The 17,172-nt window shown below is 37.8% G+C and overlaps 2 protein-coding genes across 5 annotated transcripts; one reads left to right on the top strand and one right to left on the bottom strand.

Annotated features, from left to right (window-relative positions):
* The first annotated feature begins 2,367 nt into the window (after positions 1-2,367).
* LOC121954410 (calpain-1 catalytic subunit) lies at positions 2,368-13,519 on the top strand. The gene is made up of 22 exons (XM_042501896.2): positions 2,368-3,582; positions 5,700-5,946; positions 6,478-6,547; positions 7,541-7,659; positions 7,757-7,890; positions 8,000-8,168; positions 8,321-8,404; positions 8,496-8,581; positions 8,719-8,793; positions 9,799-9,959; positions 10,074-10,243; positions 10,364-10,375; positions 10,671-10,882; positions 10,974-11,013; positions 11,117-11,182; positions 11,356-11,413; positions 11,587-11,651; positions 11,761-11,829; positions 11,906-11,984; positions 12,086-12,199; positions 12,281-12,339; positions 12,541-13,519. Exons 1-22 carry the CDS (start codon positions 3,503-3,505, stop codon positions 12,565-12,567), a joined length of 2,196 nt encoding a protein of 731 aa, XP_042357830.2. The 5' UTR covers positions 2,368-3,502; the 3' UTR covers positions 12,568-13,519.
* Positions 13,520-13,603: 84 nt separating this feature from the next.
* On the bottom strand, positions 13,604-15,787 carry mrpl14 (mitochondrial ribosomal protein L14). 4 transcript variants are annotated; one of them, XM_042502578.2, is made up of 3 exons: positions 15,655-15,787; positions 15,161-15,257; positions 13,604-14,216 (listed from the first exon to the last, which is right to left on the bottom strand). In XM_042502578.2, exons 2-3 carry the CDS (start codon positions 15,238-15,240, stop codon positions 13,850-13,852), a joined length of 447 nt encoding a protein of 148 aa, XP_042358512.1. In that variant the 5' UTR covers positions 15,241-15,257; positions 15,655-15,787; the 3' UTR covers positions 13,604-13,849. The 4 variants fall into 4 exon arrangements, with proteins under 4 accessions (XP_042358512.1, XP_042358514.1, XP_042358511.1 ...); XM_042502580.2 differs by having other exon boundaries at positions 15,161-15,254; positions 15,655-15,741; XM_042502577.2 differs by lacking the exon at positions 15,655-15,787 and adding an exon at positions 15,462-15,617.
* Positions 15,788-17,172: the final 1,385 nt, after the last annotated feature.

The following is a 17,172-nucleotide window of genomic DNA, read 5'->3' as shown; positions in this document are numbered from 1 at the left end:
ACTGACATGACAAATGAGAGCCAATAAAAAACACACCCCTTCTTTTTTCATGAGACACACAAACTACATCAGTTGTTTAATTTGAATAACTCAACTAACATTGCACTTAAATGGGGGCCAAGCTCTAAAAAAAACCCAAAACACGTCTTTTGAGTTTCTTGGTTATTGATCTTTTGGGGCAGTTTGCTGACATACTGAACAACAGCTTCAAGTAGTGGATAATTGATCAACACACTCTGATAAAAGTATAATGAAATGTTATGTTGTATGAGCCGTTACAAATGTTCTTAACAGTCTTATAATGATTTATGTCTCTTCTAATGTTAGCAACTGCTTCACTGTGGCTCTAATGTATTGACAGAGTGTATTTGTGGTATTGCGAATGATTAATTATGCATGTACTGTTGTTTTTACCAAACATCTAATAGACATCGCCCATTGTCATGAGCTTGTGTAAGTAAAAGCTATTGTTACCCTGAATGCAACATTGCTCTGACCTCTACATTTACTAACTATTCTAGATAAGGTAAGTCATACTCAGCAGAATTAAACATGTTAATACTGATTTTTTTTTGCATCACACACTGTATGGTGAATAAAATTCAGACATCCTGATGCAGAGGCACAGAGAGACACTCTCTGCTCCTCTGACTGTAGCGACACTTTTCTTCTGATTCAGTCATCACAAGACATGTTCTATTAACCCCTTGAAACCTAAGCAAGGCTATAAGCAACTTTACAGGAAATTACCTCACATTAGTGGGAAATCAGTAAAGAAAGAGTTATAAGAAAAATTACCTGAAAATAAGCACACAAAAAATAAAAGGAAATTGTAAAGACACAATCAAGAAAAATAGTCAAGGAAATGGCTTTAAAAAGTTCTAAAAATGTAAATGTAATTAACTTTAAATATAGAATTATAATCTTTTTTATACTAATTTTTAGTTAATCTTTTTATCACCTTTCTAGCAGTTTTAGGGACATTTTTTTCATGTTGCTCATGCTTTTTGAGCCATGTTTTCAACAGAAATCCAACCAGTTTGCTCAGGTTTCAGAGATTTAAACACTTGTAAAAGGCATCTGAACATAAAGCAAGAACCTGATGTCCATCCAGGTTTCAAAGGCTTAAACCATTTACTGAATAAAGTGCTAATGAAGTGACACAAAATCTGTTATAACCAAAGGACAAAGTATTGTAACATCTGTAGCTGCATATCTTCGAATTGACCTTTAACCTTTGCAGTAATTTACTGCACGTTATCTCTCAGGTGACACACAATTGTTTCAGGTTATCAAGAGGACTGATAAAGATAGGAGTCAATTGACACAATTATTAATTTAAAAATGATAATATTTTATACTGACCTGACCATAGTGATGTTTCTATTTTAACACTTTCCATGGTTTTGTTTTCTAATGCGTTCATGAAAACGGAAGACATAAATACTCTTCAGCCAGCTCTTGTTTACCTGTGACATTTGCTACTTAGGAAGGCTGTTTTTGTTTGTTAAATGCATTTTTTAATTAGCCTATACTTATAACTAAAATAATTTGCTCTACTGTTTGGGGTTTTATAACTAAAATTCAATATCACTTTGAATTGAGGCAGAGTATTTTTTTGATTGAAAATTATTTCCTTTTACCAAAACATATTTGGTATCTTGTATACATTTATAGAATGTTCATCTTCTACATTATTCTTTGATTCATGTTGTCCCATGTGTTGATGATTTGGGCTTTTTGTTGATGTATGCAGTGTGTTTTTGCTTTTAATGTGCACCTAAGTGTCAACTGCATTTCTCCGTTTTTTTGTAGTGTATACTGTGGTGTGCCTGTGTTGCTTTTACATGTAATGCAATCAGGGCATCCTTGCTCTCAATGGGGTTTAAATAAAGGTTATATAAAAATGAACAGGCTAAATGCAACACTATTAAAAAAAATCTATATTTTTTTAAAGCTAATTTTAGTCTTACATTGTCTCATACTATAATCTTTGTGAATTAATCTTTATTCATTATTTTATTGTTGAAGTTATGTAAGTTTAAAGGCATGCGTTTGATTTGATCATCACCACTAACTGGAGCACCTCTAGCGGCCGTGTGTGTGCGGTGCCGGGTGTGAGCAGTGGCCCCTCCTCCTGCAGGGGCTGGTCTTTCCTGCAGTGTGTACAGCGGAGAGGGCTGGACCTGGACCTGCGCTTCAGACTACCAAACCACTGCCCCCTTTCCACAGATTTACACGATCGCCTCTATCAGACCTATTCAGAAGGAGCCTTAAATTGCCTTTAAAGCGGTGGTGAGTGTAATCGCTTCATTTCTTTCATGTCATTGAATGTGTTGAATTAGCCAGCTTGAGGTAACGGTGCCTTGTGGTTTTATTATAGTGCAGGCAATCGTGCGGTTTGTTGGATTTAATACACTGTACGCTGTAGCACTAATAATAGTCCTCACAGCTGTTATATTTAGGCCCTCAGATTTAATTCAGATGCAGTGTTGGAGTGAGTTTTGTAAAGGATCTATTGTTTCCTGCAGTATTTGAAGCAGGCTGCAGGCCATAAAAAACACAGGCCTGCTTGTGCTATTGAACAGGTGCTGTAAACAGTCTGCATTACATATCTGACACGCTGAGACTTTTCCATAGTAACAACCAGGCCTGTGATTTCACATTGCAGCCGACATATGTGCAGCATTACAGAGGGGACCCCACACTGTTTTGACACAGAGGCTGTTGGTTGTTTAAGGGCATTGTTTAGGTTAAAGTCCTATAGATGACATCATTACAGGAATGCATGGATCAGCTTTTCAGAGCCCATTGGGGAGAAAAATAGAGATATCCTTTTGGTCATTAGCCAGCAGTAGTCTCTCTTTAGCAGTTAGACAGAGCAGGGGGACATTCCTGCAGACTCTAAGGGCATGGGGGGCCTCAGGGCCGGGGGGCTGTCACTACAAACAATTACCTCGCCTGCAGAATTGTTTCTATGAAAAGCAAAGCCTGTTTTTCCACAGCAACACTTTTTTTTTCCGTCCAACTCATTATAAAAACTAAACTAAATCCTGTTATCTCATAGATTCTCTGTTCCCTCACCACTGCAGCTCCATCCAAGTTTCCACTTTTACTTTCAATGGACTGTTTACTGAACTGAGCTCATTAAGATTCCTTTCCAGTAGAGCTGAGTGTTGAAGTGATCATTTACTGTCCTGGTTTTTGTGGCACAAATTCAGAAAGGAATAGCTGGGTAACAGCATTAAATCTAACAACTTCTTAGTTTTTTTGTTTTTAACTCTTAGTTTCCTCTCAAAGCTTTTATATCCTCCCTGGAGACTTGACTAAAAGTTGTGAAAGTCTCTGAAAAATGCATTAAAAAACTACAACAAGTGCATTCAGGAAGGAGACAAAAACACCCTGCTGAGTGGCAAACACAAAAGTCCATTAGGGCTGTGCAAGCTTCTCATACTCAGTGCAATCCAAATTATTTGAAAGAAAAAACACTTTATCTTTCCCAATGCCAAAACTTGAGTTAATGACCTTTCTCTCCCTCTTTTTTTGTCTCATTTCCCCTCTCAGCCTGCCTATACAGACAAGGTATCATATTTCTTCATGTTTCAAGTTCTTTTGTTATTCCTGGGTTTGTTGTGTTTCAGGTGGTGTCTTGTCTCACATTCCTCAGTAATCACTTTACTTCTGATCGATTTTCTTATGTCCATAAATTCTCTGCTGGGCTTTTATGTATATCAGCGTCTAACTGAAGTTTCCATCGCAGCACTTTTACATTGATTTCACATACTATTGACTTGGTAAAGTGAGTTGGATTTAAAAAAAATAAAAATTCCAGTACATTTCTATTAAGGATCTGAATTATTTAGTTGCAGAATTTACTTTCGTAGGGCTGTAGCTACAACATTAGGAATACTGAGTTTACAGGTCCTGCCAACGCACCCCCACCACTCTGAGAAAAGTTTAAAGGTATGCTATGCAGGATTTTTTTAGATACTGTTTGCAAATGGAATCACTGCCGAAAGTGAAAATCACCCCCTGATTCACTCTTGTTGTGGAACCAGCTTTGCCCGCTCTGCGTTTCCTCTTACTATATTTGTGTGGGATTTTTCGGACCTGTGTCCATAATTTTTGTACCCTCCTCTGGGATGCGTGCTGCTTCAATTTGGCACCTTTTTTTTTTTTTTTTTATTAAAGGTCCCATGTCATGCTCATTTTCAGGTACATACTTGTATTTTGGGTATTGACCAGAAATTTTTTACATGCTTTTAATGTTCAAAAACCACATTATTTTTCACGATTATTTCATTATTTTTTTAGGATCTATCTGAATGTAACTGTATTCACCATCTGTCTGAAAGCTCAGTTTTAGTGCCTGTCTGGTTATGTACTCATCCTGAAAAAGCCCAGTGTGCTCTGATTGGTCGGTGTTTCTGGGTCTTTCACATCTGCACTCTCCGCGTCTCTGCACCGTCATTGCAGCCGAGGAATGACTGTATTGGCATCGTGGCAGCACTTTCCACCTTTATACAGTGTACTTGTGACATCACAACTTCACGAAGTCCTGACAGCTCATTTTAAAGCAAATATTTCTGAATACAGACGCTGTGCATTTCTCTGACATGACATTGAGTGTTTTGATGCCTCCACAGTATTTATATAGTACCATTAACCTGCTTTATCATTTTTAAAGACATGTTAATCTGACTTTGGGACCTTTCAGTCTCGATCTCAACTGCATGATGTACCCGAAAAGTCCTAAACAAAGCAAAATAATTAGAAAATAGGAAAATACAGTTAGACAGCAGGGTCTCTGGAGATAAATACACTGTCACACCCTTATAATGGGCCATGAATGATTATTGAGAGTAATTAAGTCTATACATTTTTTTGTCTTTAAATCCTTTGAAACCTGAGCAAGTTGAAGTTATTTCTTGCAAAAACATGAAAAGATGCCAGTGAGTAATGAAATAAGAAATGACCCCAAAATTAGCAAGAAATTAGTAAAAAAAAAAAATCCAGAAAACTACATGAATTTTTAATTTTTTTATTTTTTAAAAAAACGACAAAATGAAAACAAGGCAAGTCCGACTTGGTGAAAAGTAAGAAAAAAAGAAAAAAATATTATTCAGTGACACAGTTTCAAATATGTAATCATGAAAATAATACACATATTTTTTCGCTCTAGCTTTTTTCATTTTTCCCTTGACATATTTTCCTAGACATTTTCCCAAAACAATTTTCTCCAGCTTCTTTTAAAAATATTTTTTTCTAAATGTACTAATTTCTTGCACTTTGTGGAACATTTCCTGCCAAGCTGCTTATTGCCTTTTTTCCCATGTTTTGGAAAGACATCGCACCAATTTGCTCAGCATTCAAAGGTTTAATTACTTGTGTAAGGTGTCTGAAAGCAGAACAAGAAAAATGAAGTCGCTCTAGGTTCCAAAGGGTTAAGGAAAATCCTGCATAGTATATCTTTAACCACATGGGGTCTGACTAATCCGTTGAAGGTACATTCAATCCAATCACCAGAAAAAAAACAACAATCTTTTTCACTAGTATAAATGTTATTTTTTTACACACGCGCCTTCATCTGATTGCTGTGCTGTAACCCTTACACAAGAGTGTGCTGCCGATTAGTTCTCTGCTATTTTTAGACAGCACCATGCATACCCACCCAGTGCCATATTTTTATCTCATGCCAGTATGTATCCGTTTGGAGGGATATCTGCAACCATACAGGCCAACAGGCTGCGGGCAGAAGGCATGGGCTCCAAGGATCAGGCTGTGAAATTCTCCAACCAGGACTACGAGGCACTGAAGCAGGAATGTGTGGAGTCGGGCTGCCTGTTTGAAGACCCCTGTTTCCCTGCTGAGCCTCCATCCCTGGGCTTCAAGGAGCTTGCCCCTTATTCCTCCAAAACTAGGGATGTGGAGTGGAAAAGGCCCACGGTGAGGGGTTACTAGTAATGCATAAAACTGATGTATTTAATATAAATAGGACACAGGATATTAGACACGTTTCATACACCATATACACATGAAAAGACTCCAGACATAAATCTGGACATATTATTCTCTGGATTGCCACTCATGTAATATTTCACAACGGGCATGTGTTTCTGAGTCTTGCTGGTGTTGTCAGAAGCTCAACAGAGAAAAATATATAAACAACATATCATATGACACAGTGTTATTTCATGTCTGCAAACTCAGACAGAATTGGGACAAGTAGGGACAGGAGCTTCTCAGACCACTGCAGCTGTTGGCATCACATGGCATTCCCTGTCTACTCCCTCACTCTGACATTTGTTTACAGCGTTCATTAAAACACAGGAAGTTGACGCATAGATGCAATAATAGCAATGGTTTCAACGTTCAATGACGCGGCTTTAAAGTAGATTGAAAAATGTGCGATTAGTCTGAATTCTGAGTGTTTGATCAAGTTGAATGTCTTCATTCAGACATTTTATTTCTCCATAGGAACTGACAGACGACCCTCAGTTCATTGTGGACGGTGCCACCAGGACGGACATCTGTCAGGGAGCGCTGGGTGAGCCCTTGTTAATTTTAAAAGGTCCCATATAGTAAAATGTAAGATTTCCATGTATTTTTTAAATATAAGCAGGTGAAGGTGCTATATAAGTACTGTAAAAGGTAAACTGTTCCTTTACGTGGGATTTCCTTTACTCAGGATTTCTGTGATGCTGTGATGTCACAAATGCACTATATAGACTGTTTCAGACTTGAAACAAAGATTGGGGCCCTTTGAATTTCAGGCAGACAATATAAAAATAATGGGGTTTTTTGTGTTGTTTTTCAATTAAAGCATACAAAGATGTTTTCAGAAACCTTGAAACAAACATGAACGTAAAAGTGATCATAATATGGGAGCTTTAACCCTTAAAAACCTTTAACCCTTAAAAAGGCACCTTTCAGCAAGTATTAATACCTTTGAAATGTGGTATGATTTCTTTCAAAAACATGAGAGAAAAAAGCAATTGGCTGCTTGGCATGAACCGTTCTGCAAATTGTAATTTAGTTAGTAATTCATTTAGTAAAAGGTGATAAGAAAAGGACCTGAAAATTAGCCAAAAAACAGGAGAGGGGTAGAGAGTCATCAGAAAATTATGAAATTACAATGTCATATATCAAGACTATTAATTAATTAATCAACTATATAATTATTGTAATTATATAATTAAAATTAGGTTACAAAAAAATCTTTATTTTATTATTCATATATGTTATTTTATCTTACCACTTTTTTCCAGGTCATTTCCTATTATTGTACTTTTTCCTTTCTTTCTTTCTTTCTTTCTTTCTTTCTTTTTTTCTTTTTATTTATTTATTGCTAATTTCACATCATTTTCTTGAAACTTTTCACTAATTTTGTGCTTATTTCTTGATAAGTTGCTCATTGCTTTTTTTTCCATATTTTCAAAAGAAATCAAGCCAATTTGTTCAGGTTTCAAAAGGTTAAATCTGGCCATAAAAAATAGACAGAATTAGACAAACATTGTTAAATACTTCCTCTCAATTGCAGGTGACTGCTGGCTCTTAGCAGCCATCGGCTCTCTCACCCTGAATGAGAAGCTTCTTCATCGTGTTGTCCCACATGGGCAGTCCTTCCAAGACGACTACGCTGGAATCTTCCACTTTCAGGTACTGTACGAACATCCACCACGTTGTCCATTTCCCATCATCTGTACAGCAAGCAATTTAGATTGATGGAGTCGCTGATTATTGCTCTGTGTTGCAGTTCTGGCAGTTCGGCGAGTGGGTGGATGTTGTGATAGATGACAGACTGCCTGTCAAGGATGGGGAGCTTATGTTTGTCCATTCTGCAGAGGGCAATGAATTCTGGAGTGCACTGTTGGAGAAGGCATATGCCAAGTGGGTATTGAAAGCCCAGTTGCTAAATTATTTAACTTGAGTACTTAGTAGGAAATTGTAAATCACATTCTGCAGTGCTGCTGTTAATGACATGTGTGGTTGGTGTCAGGCTGAATGGCTCCTATGAGGCTCTGTCAGGAGGAAGCACCACTGAAGGGTTTGAGGACTTCACAGGAGGTGTGTCTGAGATGTACGAGCTCCGCAGTGCTCCCAGAGATCTGTACAGGATAATTGCAAAAGCCTTGGAGAGAGGCTCTCTGCTGGGCTGCTCCATCGATGTAAGTGCTGCATACATTGGCACAGCACCAAGGCATGCAGATCAATGTTGCAGCATCTTGAGAAAGCCAATAACATTAAAAGCACTTCTATTTATTTCTGTACCAGACAATTCATATTCGGATGCAGTAATCGTGCTTTCATGTTATTACAGATCACCAGTGCCTTCGACATGGAGGCTGTTACATTCAAGAAGCTTGTGAAGGGCCACGCCTACTCAGTTACTGGACTGAAGGAGGTCTGTCTGTATATGACTCTGTTGTTCTTAATAGATTACTAGTATGAATAATTTTAATAATAAGCTGCCAATAACTTTGTGTGTTTTTTAGGTTGATTTCCGCGGCAACATGGAACGCCTGATCCGAATACGCAACCCTTGGGGTCAGGTGGAGTGGACTGGAGCCTGGAGTGACAAGTGAGTGAGTCAAAGCATATTAAATATCCCTGTGTACTTAAATAATCTCCCTCTTTTGATGGGTTAATTTCTTCCTTTATGAATGTTATATCTCATACTGAATGTTAATTCCTGCCTGATTGCCTTGTTGTGTGTAGTTCTCCTGAATGGGATGAGATTGACCCTTCAGAACGGGAAGACCTGCATCTGAAGATGGAAGATGGCGAGTTTTGGTAAGATGTCCAAGGCTTTGCAGTACTGTATGGCAGTTTTATGTACTGTAGGTATTTTATGGTAGAGGAAGAAGACAGAGGGTAGATTTGTTGTTTTTTAAACAACATTTAAATTCAAACAAAAACAACAACAATTTGCATCAGAGTCTTGTGTCCTTATTGCTCTTAACAAGGTCTGCCCATCCAGTGCAACAGCTTGATCCGGGATGTTAGGGGTTAACCCTGTCTCTGTGAACATGTGCACAGAGCAGTCTCTAATCTCCTGTTGCTGAGTGAGCCTTAATCACATCTCATCCAATTTATACTCCTGCGACCAGACATTAGCCAGAAGAAGGCTTGGTAGCAGAACAACTCTCGGTCCAAGTAGGGCCAGCCTCGCCCTGATGATGGCTCTCCTCCCTCTCTTTGTCCTGCACTTTCGGTTTCGTTTCTCCCCTCTGGTCTGATTGTCTGCTTAGCGTATGCCATTTGTGGGGATCCTCTCTTGGTCTGCTGCATTCAGTCCAAACCCACACAACGTTTACTGATGTTGATAAGTGCTTCTCCATCGTGGAAAAGTTGTGCTTCAGCAGACGGGGCCATGATATTGAAAAAATATAAAAATACATTAGAAGATTGATCCCCCTCTCTTATTTGTCTGTTATGTATTAAAGGGGAATGCCACCAACTATATACATCAGATTATGTTTACAGGTCTTGGGGATATATATCTACATATTCTATATGTGTAAAAAGATATGTATTTTTATTTAACATGGCCAAAACAAAATGAACGCTGGTGATGGCTTTGAGCTGATTCACGTTTGTTTTTATTTTGCCCACGTAAATAAGAAAATGTAAATGTGAGTGCAGCTGGTCTGTTTGTTTTGATCCCCACAATAACCATCCACATGATACATGATATATATATATAGAGCTGTGTGTGATGCTCCTCCTCATTAGAAACATTCTTTATTAAAAGCTGGATTCATGTTTCTAAAGCAGAACTTTATTTTGATCCTCCAGGATGTCCTTCAGTGAATTCAAGAGGCAGTTTTCCCGGTTAGAGATCTGTAACTTGACTCCTGATGCTCTGAGCGATGATAGTCTCAGCCACTGGAACACCATCAAGTTTTACGGCACGTGGAGGAGAGGCAGCACCGCTGGAGGCTGCAGGAACCATCCCAGTGAGTCCAAACTGCACCGTCGCAAAGACAAATGCCTGTTATGTAAAAGTCTACACATTGACTTAAATTAGATACCGTGTGAAACAGGCTAACACAAATGCACCGTCTGTGTAGACACATTCTGGATCAACCCTCAGTACAAGATCACATTGCTGGAGGAGGATGACGACCCAGAGGACGATGAGGTGGCGTGCAGTTTTTTAGTAGCTCTCATGCAGAAGGACCGCCGCAGATATAGGCGCCATGGTCAGGACATGCACACCATTGGCTTTGCTCTCTATGAGGTGAGAAGAGAGATGGAAAATCAGTATTGTCCCTTTGCTTTTCTTATGGTTGTATTACATTATTTTTAAAAGCTTGCCTCAGCTCATTTATGTTTTTCTCCCCCGTCTTCTTTTGTGCAGATCCCAGAAGAGGTAAGCAGAGCATTAATTACTACCACTTTTTACTATGCCAAACAATTTAGAACACAACCATACTGTTGATGTTTCATGTTTTAGGCCAGTTACTATGAAAGATGTATATTTTACAGTATTGCTTATCAGAGGTGTAGTCAGAGCTTTAAGGGGCATTTCCCTCCATTCCAGGTTTAATTGAAATGCAGTTACACGTTAAAAAAAAAGTAGTCCAACATATTTGTGATTTAAATTAAATGGACCTAAAAACACACAACTAAGTCTCAACCCATGCTGTGTTTCCTTCTGCCCTTAGTACAGAGGCTGCCAGAATGTCCATTTGAAGAAAAACTTCTTTTTGTCACATTCATCGTGCGCTCGCTCAGAGACCTTCATCAACCTGAGAGAGGTGAGCACACGGCTCCGTCTGCCGCCTGGAGAGTACCTCATCGTCCCCTCCACCTTTGAGCCCAGCAAGGAGGCTGACTTTGTCCTCAGAGTCTTTACTGAGAAGCAATCAGAAACAGAGTAAGTGATCTTCTGCATCTGATATTAACCCCAGTTTATGTATTTGTATTGCGCAAACATTCAATCTCATGATATTTTTTATCCATTGCAGAGAACTGGATGATGAAATCTCTGCTGATTTAGATGATGAGGTATGTATCAGTAACAGAAAATGTACTTAAAATATTTTACGAATAGCAGGATATAACCCTGATTGTAATCCATTTCCTATCATATATCTATGATTTCCTACAGGATGAAATAACCGAAGACGACATTGACGACTCTTTCAAGTCCATGTTCGCTCAGCTAGCAGGAGAGGTAAGTTTTGAAAAACACATCTGTCTTTATGTTTTGCATCTTTGTTTGCTTTTTGTATTTTCATCAGCATTTTAGATCATTTCTAAAGATGTAACGTCTAAAATGTTATCACCTTTATTATGGTAGGAAAATATAGTCAGGAAAGTCATTCTTTGTCTTTTCTCTGTCTCCAGGACATGGAGATTTCTATTCACGAGCTGAAGACCATTCTAAACAGAGTCATCTCCCGCCGTGAGTTTCCTATTTATTTTTAGTCAACAATTAATAGCTTCTGGAAATTTTACATATTGGTAACAAATCTCCCACTAATGTATTAGATTCCACTGTACAGTGAATACCACCCATCTGTATGACTGAGTCTTTGTCATACAGACTGTTTTAGATGAGTGTTTTTGCTATTTCAGACAAAGATCTGAAGACAGATGGCTTCAGTACAGACTCATGCAGGACCATGGTCAACCTGATGGACGTATCCTCTTGAGTTATCAGCCATGAATAGATCAAAAACATAATAACAAGGATTTTTAATAGAAACGCTAAAATTCTGTTGTTTCACCCCTTGACACTTTGCTTACCAGAAAGATGGGAGTGCACGTTTAGGGCTGGTGGAGTTTCAGATCCTCTGGAATAAGATCAGAAAGTGGCTGGTAAGGACAAATAAAAGAATGAGAAAGGATTCCAATGATCTGTATCCCTTTTCATATTTCTATCTGCGTCTCCCAGGTCATTTTTAGAGATTTTGACCTCGACAAGTCAGGAGCAATGAGCTCATATGAGATGCGTCTCGCTGTGGAGGCAGCAGGTATAATGCTCTTGATTATGATTTCCAGAAAATGTACTGTATGCTAACTCATAAAAAAGAAGTGTAAAGCTTTCTTTTATTTTTATGTTTGTTCTGTGCAGGTTTTAAACTGAATAACAGACTGAACCAGATTCTGGTAGCGCGGTATGCAGAGGATGAGATGGTTGACTTCGACAACTTCATTTGCTGCTTGGTCAAGCTCGAAGCCATGTTCAGTGAGTATTGCAACAGCTGTTGTTTTTAATGTATGCTGTATGTTTGCAGACTGTTAACTGTTCATTGTGAAACCTTAACAGGGTCTTTCAAGCAGCTCGACAAGGAGGGATCAGGAGAGGCTGAGATGAATGTAACAGAGGTGAGTTCAGTTTACAAAGAAAATCTCAACACATTTTGTCTTTTCCGTCCCTATAAAATAATAATAAAATAATAATAATAATAATAATAATAATAATAATAATAACTTTATTTATACAGCACCTTTAAACACAGATGTTTACAAAGTATGTTAACAGACAAAGCAAAGGCAGGCATCTAACCTTATTTCACATATTTCCAGTGGCTTTACCTGACAATGTGTGGTTGAAGAGGGCATATTTGTTGGAGCGAGGTGTAGAGCAAAGGTGTAGTGCCTGCAGAGTGCCACGAACCCGGAGAACTGAAGACCCCTCAGCCTTAGCCACCCAATGATCCTTTTACACATCCCACCTCAGCGTACATAAAGTAGTCAAATAACCGTCTAAACGGGAAACCAAAGTCCAATCAAGCCAAGTGTCTCCCTGTCGAATTTTAGAAACTATGCAAACCTACATTATGAAGCAGTCACTGTGCCACTTAGATGTGTCGTCTCTGTTAAAACAGCATGAGTCTGAGCATGACAAAACTAGCTTGTAACGTGGATTGTAGGTTTAGTTTAGTTTTGCTGTTTGTATTAATGTCAGCTGATTTGCTAAGTGTCACTGCTCATATTATTTCAAAATCTCAGTAAAAGTTGTTTTGCTAAGGAACACAAAAGAAATCTGAATTAGTCTGTTACTGTTAATGCATTAAAAGGTGAAGTCTTATAGTTTCTCTTAATCATTCTGCAATCGTTTCTTTTTTTAATTGCCTGAGAACAAAAGGATATTTAACAGGAAATGATCACCTCAGTGTCGTTTCATTCTTGCACCAGTAGATGGCAGTACAGACTTGATGTAATGTCAATGATTTTTTTTTTTTTTTAATGTTTTGGTATTTGATACAAGCCTGTTTATATATTACGTTAATCTTTTTCTTTAATTGAAGTCAAGCAACTGAATTTTTAGTTTTACTAATTTTTTTCACTTTGCACTGAGATTTTAGAGAATCTGCTACTGAAGTTGCCTCACAATGGTGAGAAATACTGTATTTCAGTCTACTCAAGTGACATTTACAGGGATCACGATACTAAATGCCTTCACACATGACACCACAATGTTAAACAGCTATTACAAATATACCAGTCATGTGTTTTGTGTTGTGAATGTATGTTGTGCCTTCAATAAATATTTCCCTCATGAGTCATGCTTTCTGTTTGTTCATGAAAACATGACTTTGACCCAGATTTGGCTACTTAAACTGAACACAGACTCCTATGCCACGCCTTTAAGGTAAAGGTTATGTTTAATGTAAGCACAGAGAGGCCTCAGTAAAATGTCAAACATGTAGAGAAAGACTTGAGTCTATTACATACATTACATAACAGACTACAGAATTGGGTCTGCACTGGTGTATGCTCCTTTAGAGTTTACAGAAAACAAAAACACACACAAGCAATATGTTCATTTACTCCCAGCCAATGTGAAATATACAGCACAAATATCAAAAATATTAGCTGAATGAAGCTGCAATTACACAAATGAACTAGCAATTGCAAGGACTTTAGAGTAATCTCCCTCCACTTTACGTAAATGTGTGGGTATAGGGACCCTAATTCTTGTTCCTGTAGGGTTTCCATTCTCCTCAATCAGGACAACATTGTTCGAATCAAAGCGTGGATTCATACGCTGCCCAGGCATTTTGTGTCCAACGATTAGTGCTTTCTTCTTTTGTCCTTTAATTGCAAGCAACACCTTGTCACCAACTTTTCCTATACCATTCTTGTTGTAGACATGGATCACTCTCGGTGCACGGTGATATGGTGCAGTTCCGAGAGTGCTGTTGTCCACCACACGCACTCTTGTCATCTTCTGAATGGCTGCTGCAACAGCAGATACACTGTCAAGACAAAAAAGCAAATTGATTTACAGCTGTTCTCAAGAGACTAATCACTCAGCAGTCTTCCTCTTTTTGTAGAAATCCTGAACAAGTTAATCCTTAAGAGGAATTTACAAGTTATTGGTGATCATGTCATGTGGAGACATGCTTTACACTGCTCCATACACAGTGAATAAAGTGTAATGTAAAGTGAAATCACAAAATTAAAATACAATTATGTCATGGGTACAGAGACACACCCTCTACTGTTGTAGTCAGCTGATAAATTAAATAATTTGGCTTCAGTCGACCTTAATATCTAGCACCAGCCTAATTTTTGATGGCCTTAGTACAGCTCTACCATGCAACCAGGACTGAGAGAAATCAAAGTAACTGCTGAGAGCATCCATGTTGACTTTACTGATGTTATTTGTGTGGACTGACAATGTCAAACTAATTTTTCAGCCCCTATTGATACACAGCACTGACAATAAAGTTCCCCTGCAGAAATGTTTTAAATATGCAAGTATGATTTATTTAACATTTAACAGCTGTTTCACTGAAAAGTCCGTTCTCAGTTTATGTGTACTGGAGGCTTAAGGTTTTTTACATCACACATGTTTATGCGATATATTGATGCATGACTGGCTTCCCAAAAAAGGTGTGAAGTAATCAAATCAGGCTGGTACATGCCATGGGCGTAGTAAGAACATCCACCCGTCTCAAAAGAGCACTACCATCTAGATTTTATATCAAGTAAACGTTAAAAAAAAGCCTTCTGCTTATGCGTTATTCTGCATAATGAAAGAAAAACACCCATGAGAAGCTACAATAATCAAAACTATTTTATTGGAAGGGGACTTTACTAAATGACTCGGCTACGCTGAAGCACACCTCTGCTTTATTAGTGACTCTGTCAGCAAATGATTAATTGATTTCGTTAGATTGACAGGAAAATGTCTCACCTAAAAGTCCTCTGATGAACACTGGACGATGACTCTACGAGGAGCCCGGTAAGTGCTCGTGGAAGCAGGGAGAGAGCCATGATTGCCGCTATCACTGCTGGAAACACAAGTTATGGTTAGCAGCTAATCAGCTAATGGTGTCGCTAGCATTAGGTAAACATCACATGGCAACCGGACGACTTCTAATAACAGAGCTGATTTATTTCGGATTATAGCCTTTGCCCCAGATACACATATACATGGATAATTATGATAAAGGTGTCAGGTTTTAGGTGTAAAGCGTGTATCTCGTTGATGTTACCCGTGTTTCACGCTTCATGCCAATGTCAAAAGTGTAGCGTCAACAACACGCGACCAACCGCCTATAGCCGAGCTAGCTTTTAAACACAACATGCATGAGCATATAAGAAACGAATAACTACAACTTAAGTATGACAGCTGTTAAACAAATGCTGTTAAATGTCAATTATGTGTGCTCGTGAAAGCTACAGTACCTGAAGAAACCGTAAAAGTGGCTAGCGACCACAGTTAGCTTATTTGCTACTTTCTGGGACGTCATACACACGCGCCGGGGAAAACATAGAAATAGAAGAGTATAGAAGTTGGACAGTGGTATATAGATCAGACAATTTGTTAATACAAAGTAAGATTCTGGCGTATAATGAACTCCTCTCCAAAATCAGCAAACCAGTTTTGCCCGAACAACATGTAATACTTTTTGCTGCTTTGCCAAAGGGGTTGCTGCTGCTTCTGAGAGATTAAATGCTAAAATATATACTTTAGATACTACACACAAGCTGTAATTCTGCCCCGGTAAGATCCTCTTGGGCTTTGCTTATTAACTGGCAGAAAGTTTTCCTTGTTGGGGAAAAATTTAGTCTTAATAACTAGTTAAAGAGGTTTCTTTTAAAATGTTGCATCATATATATTCAGAAAAAAAAGACACTTTTGTAAATGAGAAAAAAGAAACAATTTGCCATTTGTTTTTATAACTGTATGTTTACCAGAATACTTTGGGTAGATGTTTAACTTTCTATAAGAAGGAAAACTGGACAAACAATTCAACTGCAGGATACATTTAATATTTTTCAAAAGCCATGATGTGGAGAATGACAATATTATTGTTGGTGGGATTTTTTTGTTGTAGTTGTATTTTTATGCAAGTGCTGTAATTGTTGAGATGAAAAGAGACAAAAAGAGATGGGCGAACCTCAGACCAGATTTTGAACTCTTCTTACAAGTCCTTCAACAACATGGCACAACAATAGGAGGGCGTAATATAAAAAGACAGTACAGACAAACAATTTGATTGATGAATTCCATATAGATTGAAGTGGCAATATTTTGATTTTACATTACTTTTTCGATTATTTCTGTTCTTTATTTTTCTTAATTTCTTGTCTGTTAACATATACCCCTGGTATATTGAGTTTGTTGTGTATATAATCAGCAGGGGAAGATCCTTACTTTAAGTAAAAGTACTAATATCACCATGTGAAAATACTCTGTTACAAATAAGAAACCTGGTAAATGGTACTTAAGTAAAAGTGTATCAGGAAAATGAACTGAAAAGTAATATATCCAATACAGACACACCCCAAAATTCAGAATTATGAAAAAAAAACCAAGAAACTCAAAATTATTTTTTAACAATAAAAGAAAAAACAAACCCTAAAACTCATATGTATTCTAAAAAAGATGAAAAAACATCAAAAGTACTGAAAAAGTGTAAGTAATACAAAGAAGAAGTACAAAATAGTAGGCAGTCCATTCTCTGTAAATCAGCTGATTGAATAATTAACCTATTGCTGCAGCTGTACTTTATTTACAACAAAACATCATATTTTATAACCTCCTCTTATGTTTTCTGAATGCAAAAATCTTAATATGTAAAGTAACTAAAGCTGTCAGATAAATGTAGTGAAGTAAAAAAGTACAATATTTCCCTCTGAAATGTAAAGTAAAAGTATGCATTTGAAGCCAGACGAAAGGAAAATACTCGAGTAAAGTAC

The sequence above is a fragment of the Plectropomus leopardus genome, chromosome 13 (genome assembly GCF_026936395.1).
Source record: "Plectropomus leopardus strain MGB_pleo_1.0 chromosome 13, ASM2693639v1, whole genome shotgun sequence".
Taxonomy (NCBI): domain Eukaryota; kingdom Metazoa; phylum Chordata; class Actinopteri; order Perciformes; family Serranidae; genus Plectropomus; species Plectropomus leopardus.
The sequence above is the reverse complement of the archived record's forward strand: the minus strand, read 5'-3'. Positions and strand labels throughout refer to the sequence as shown.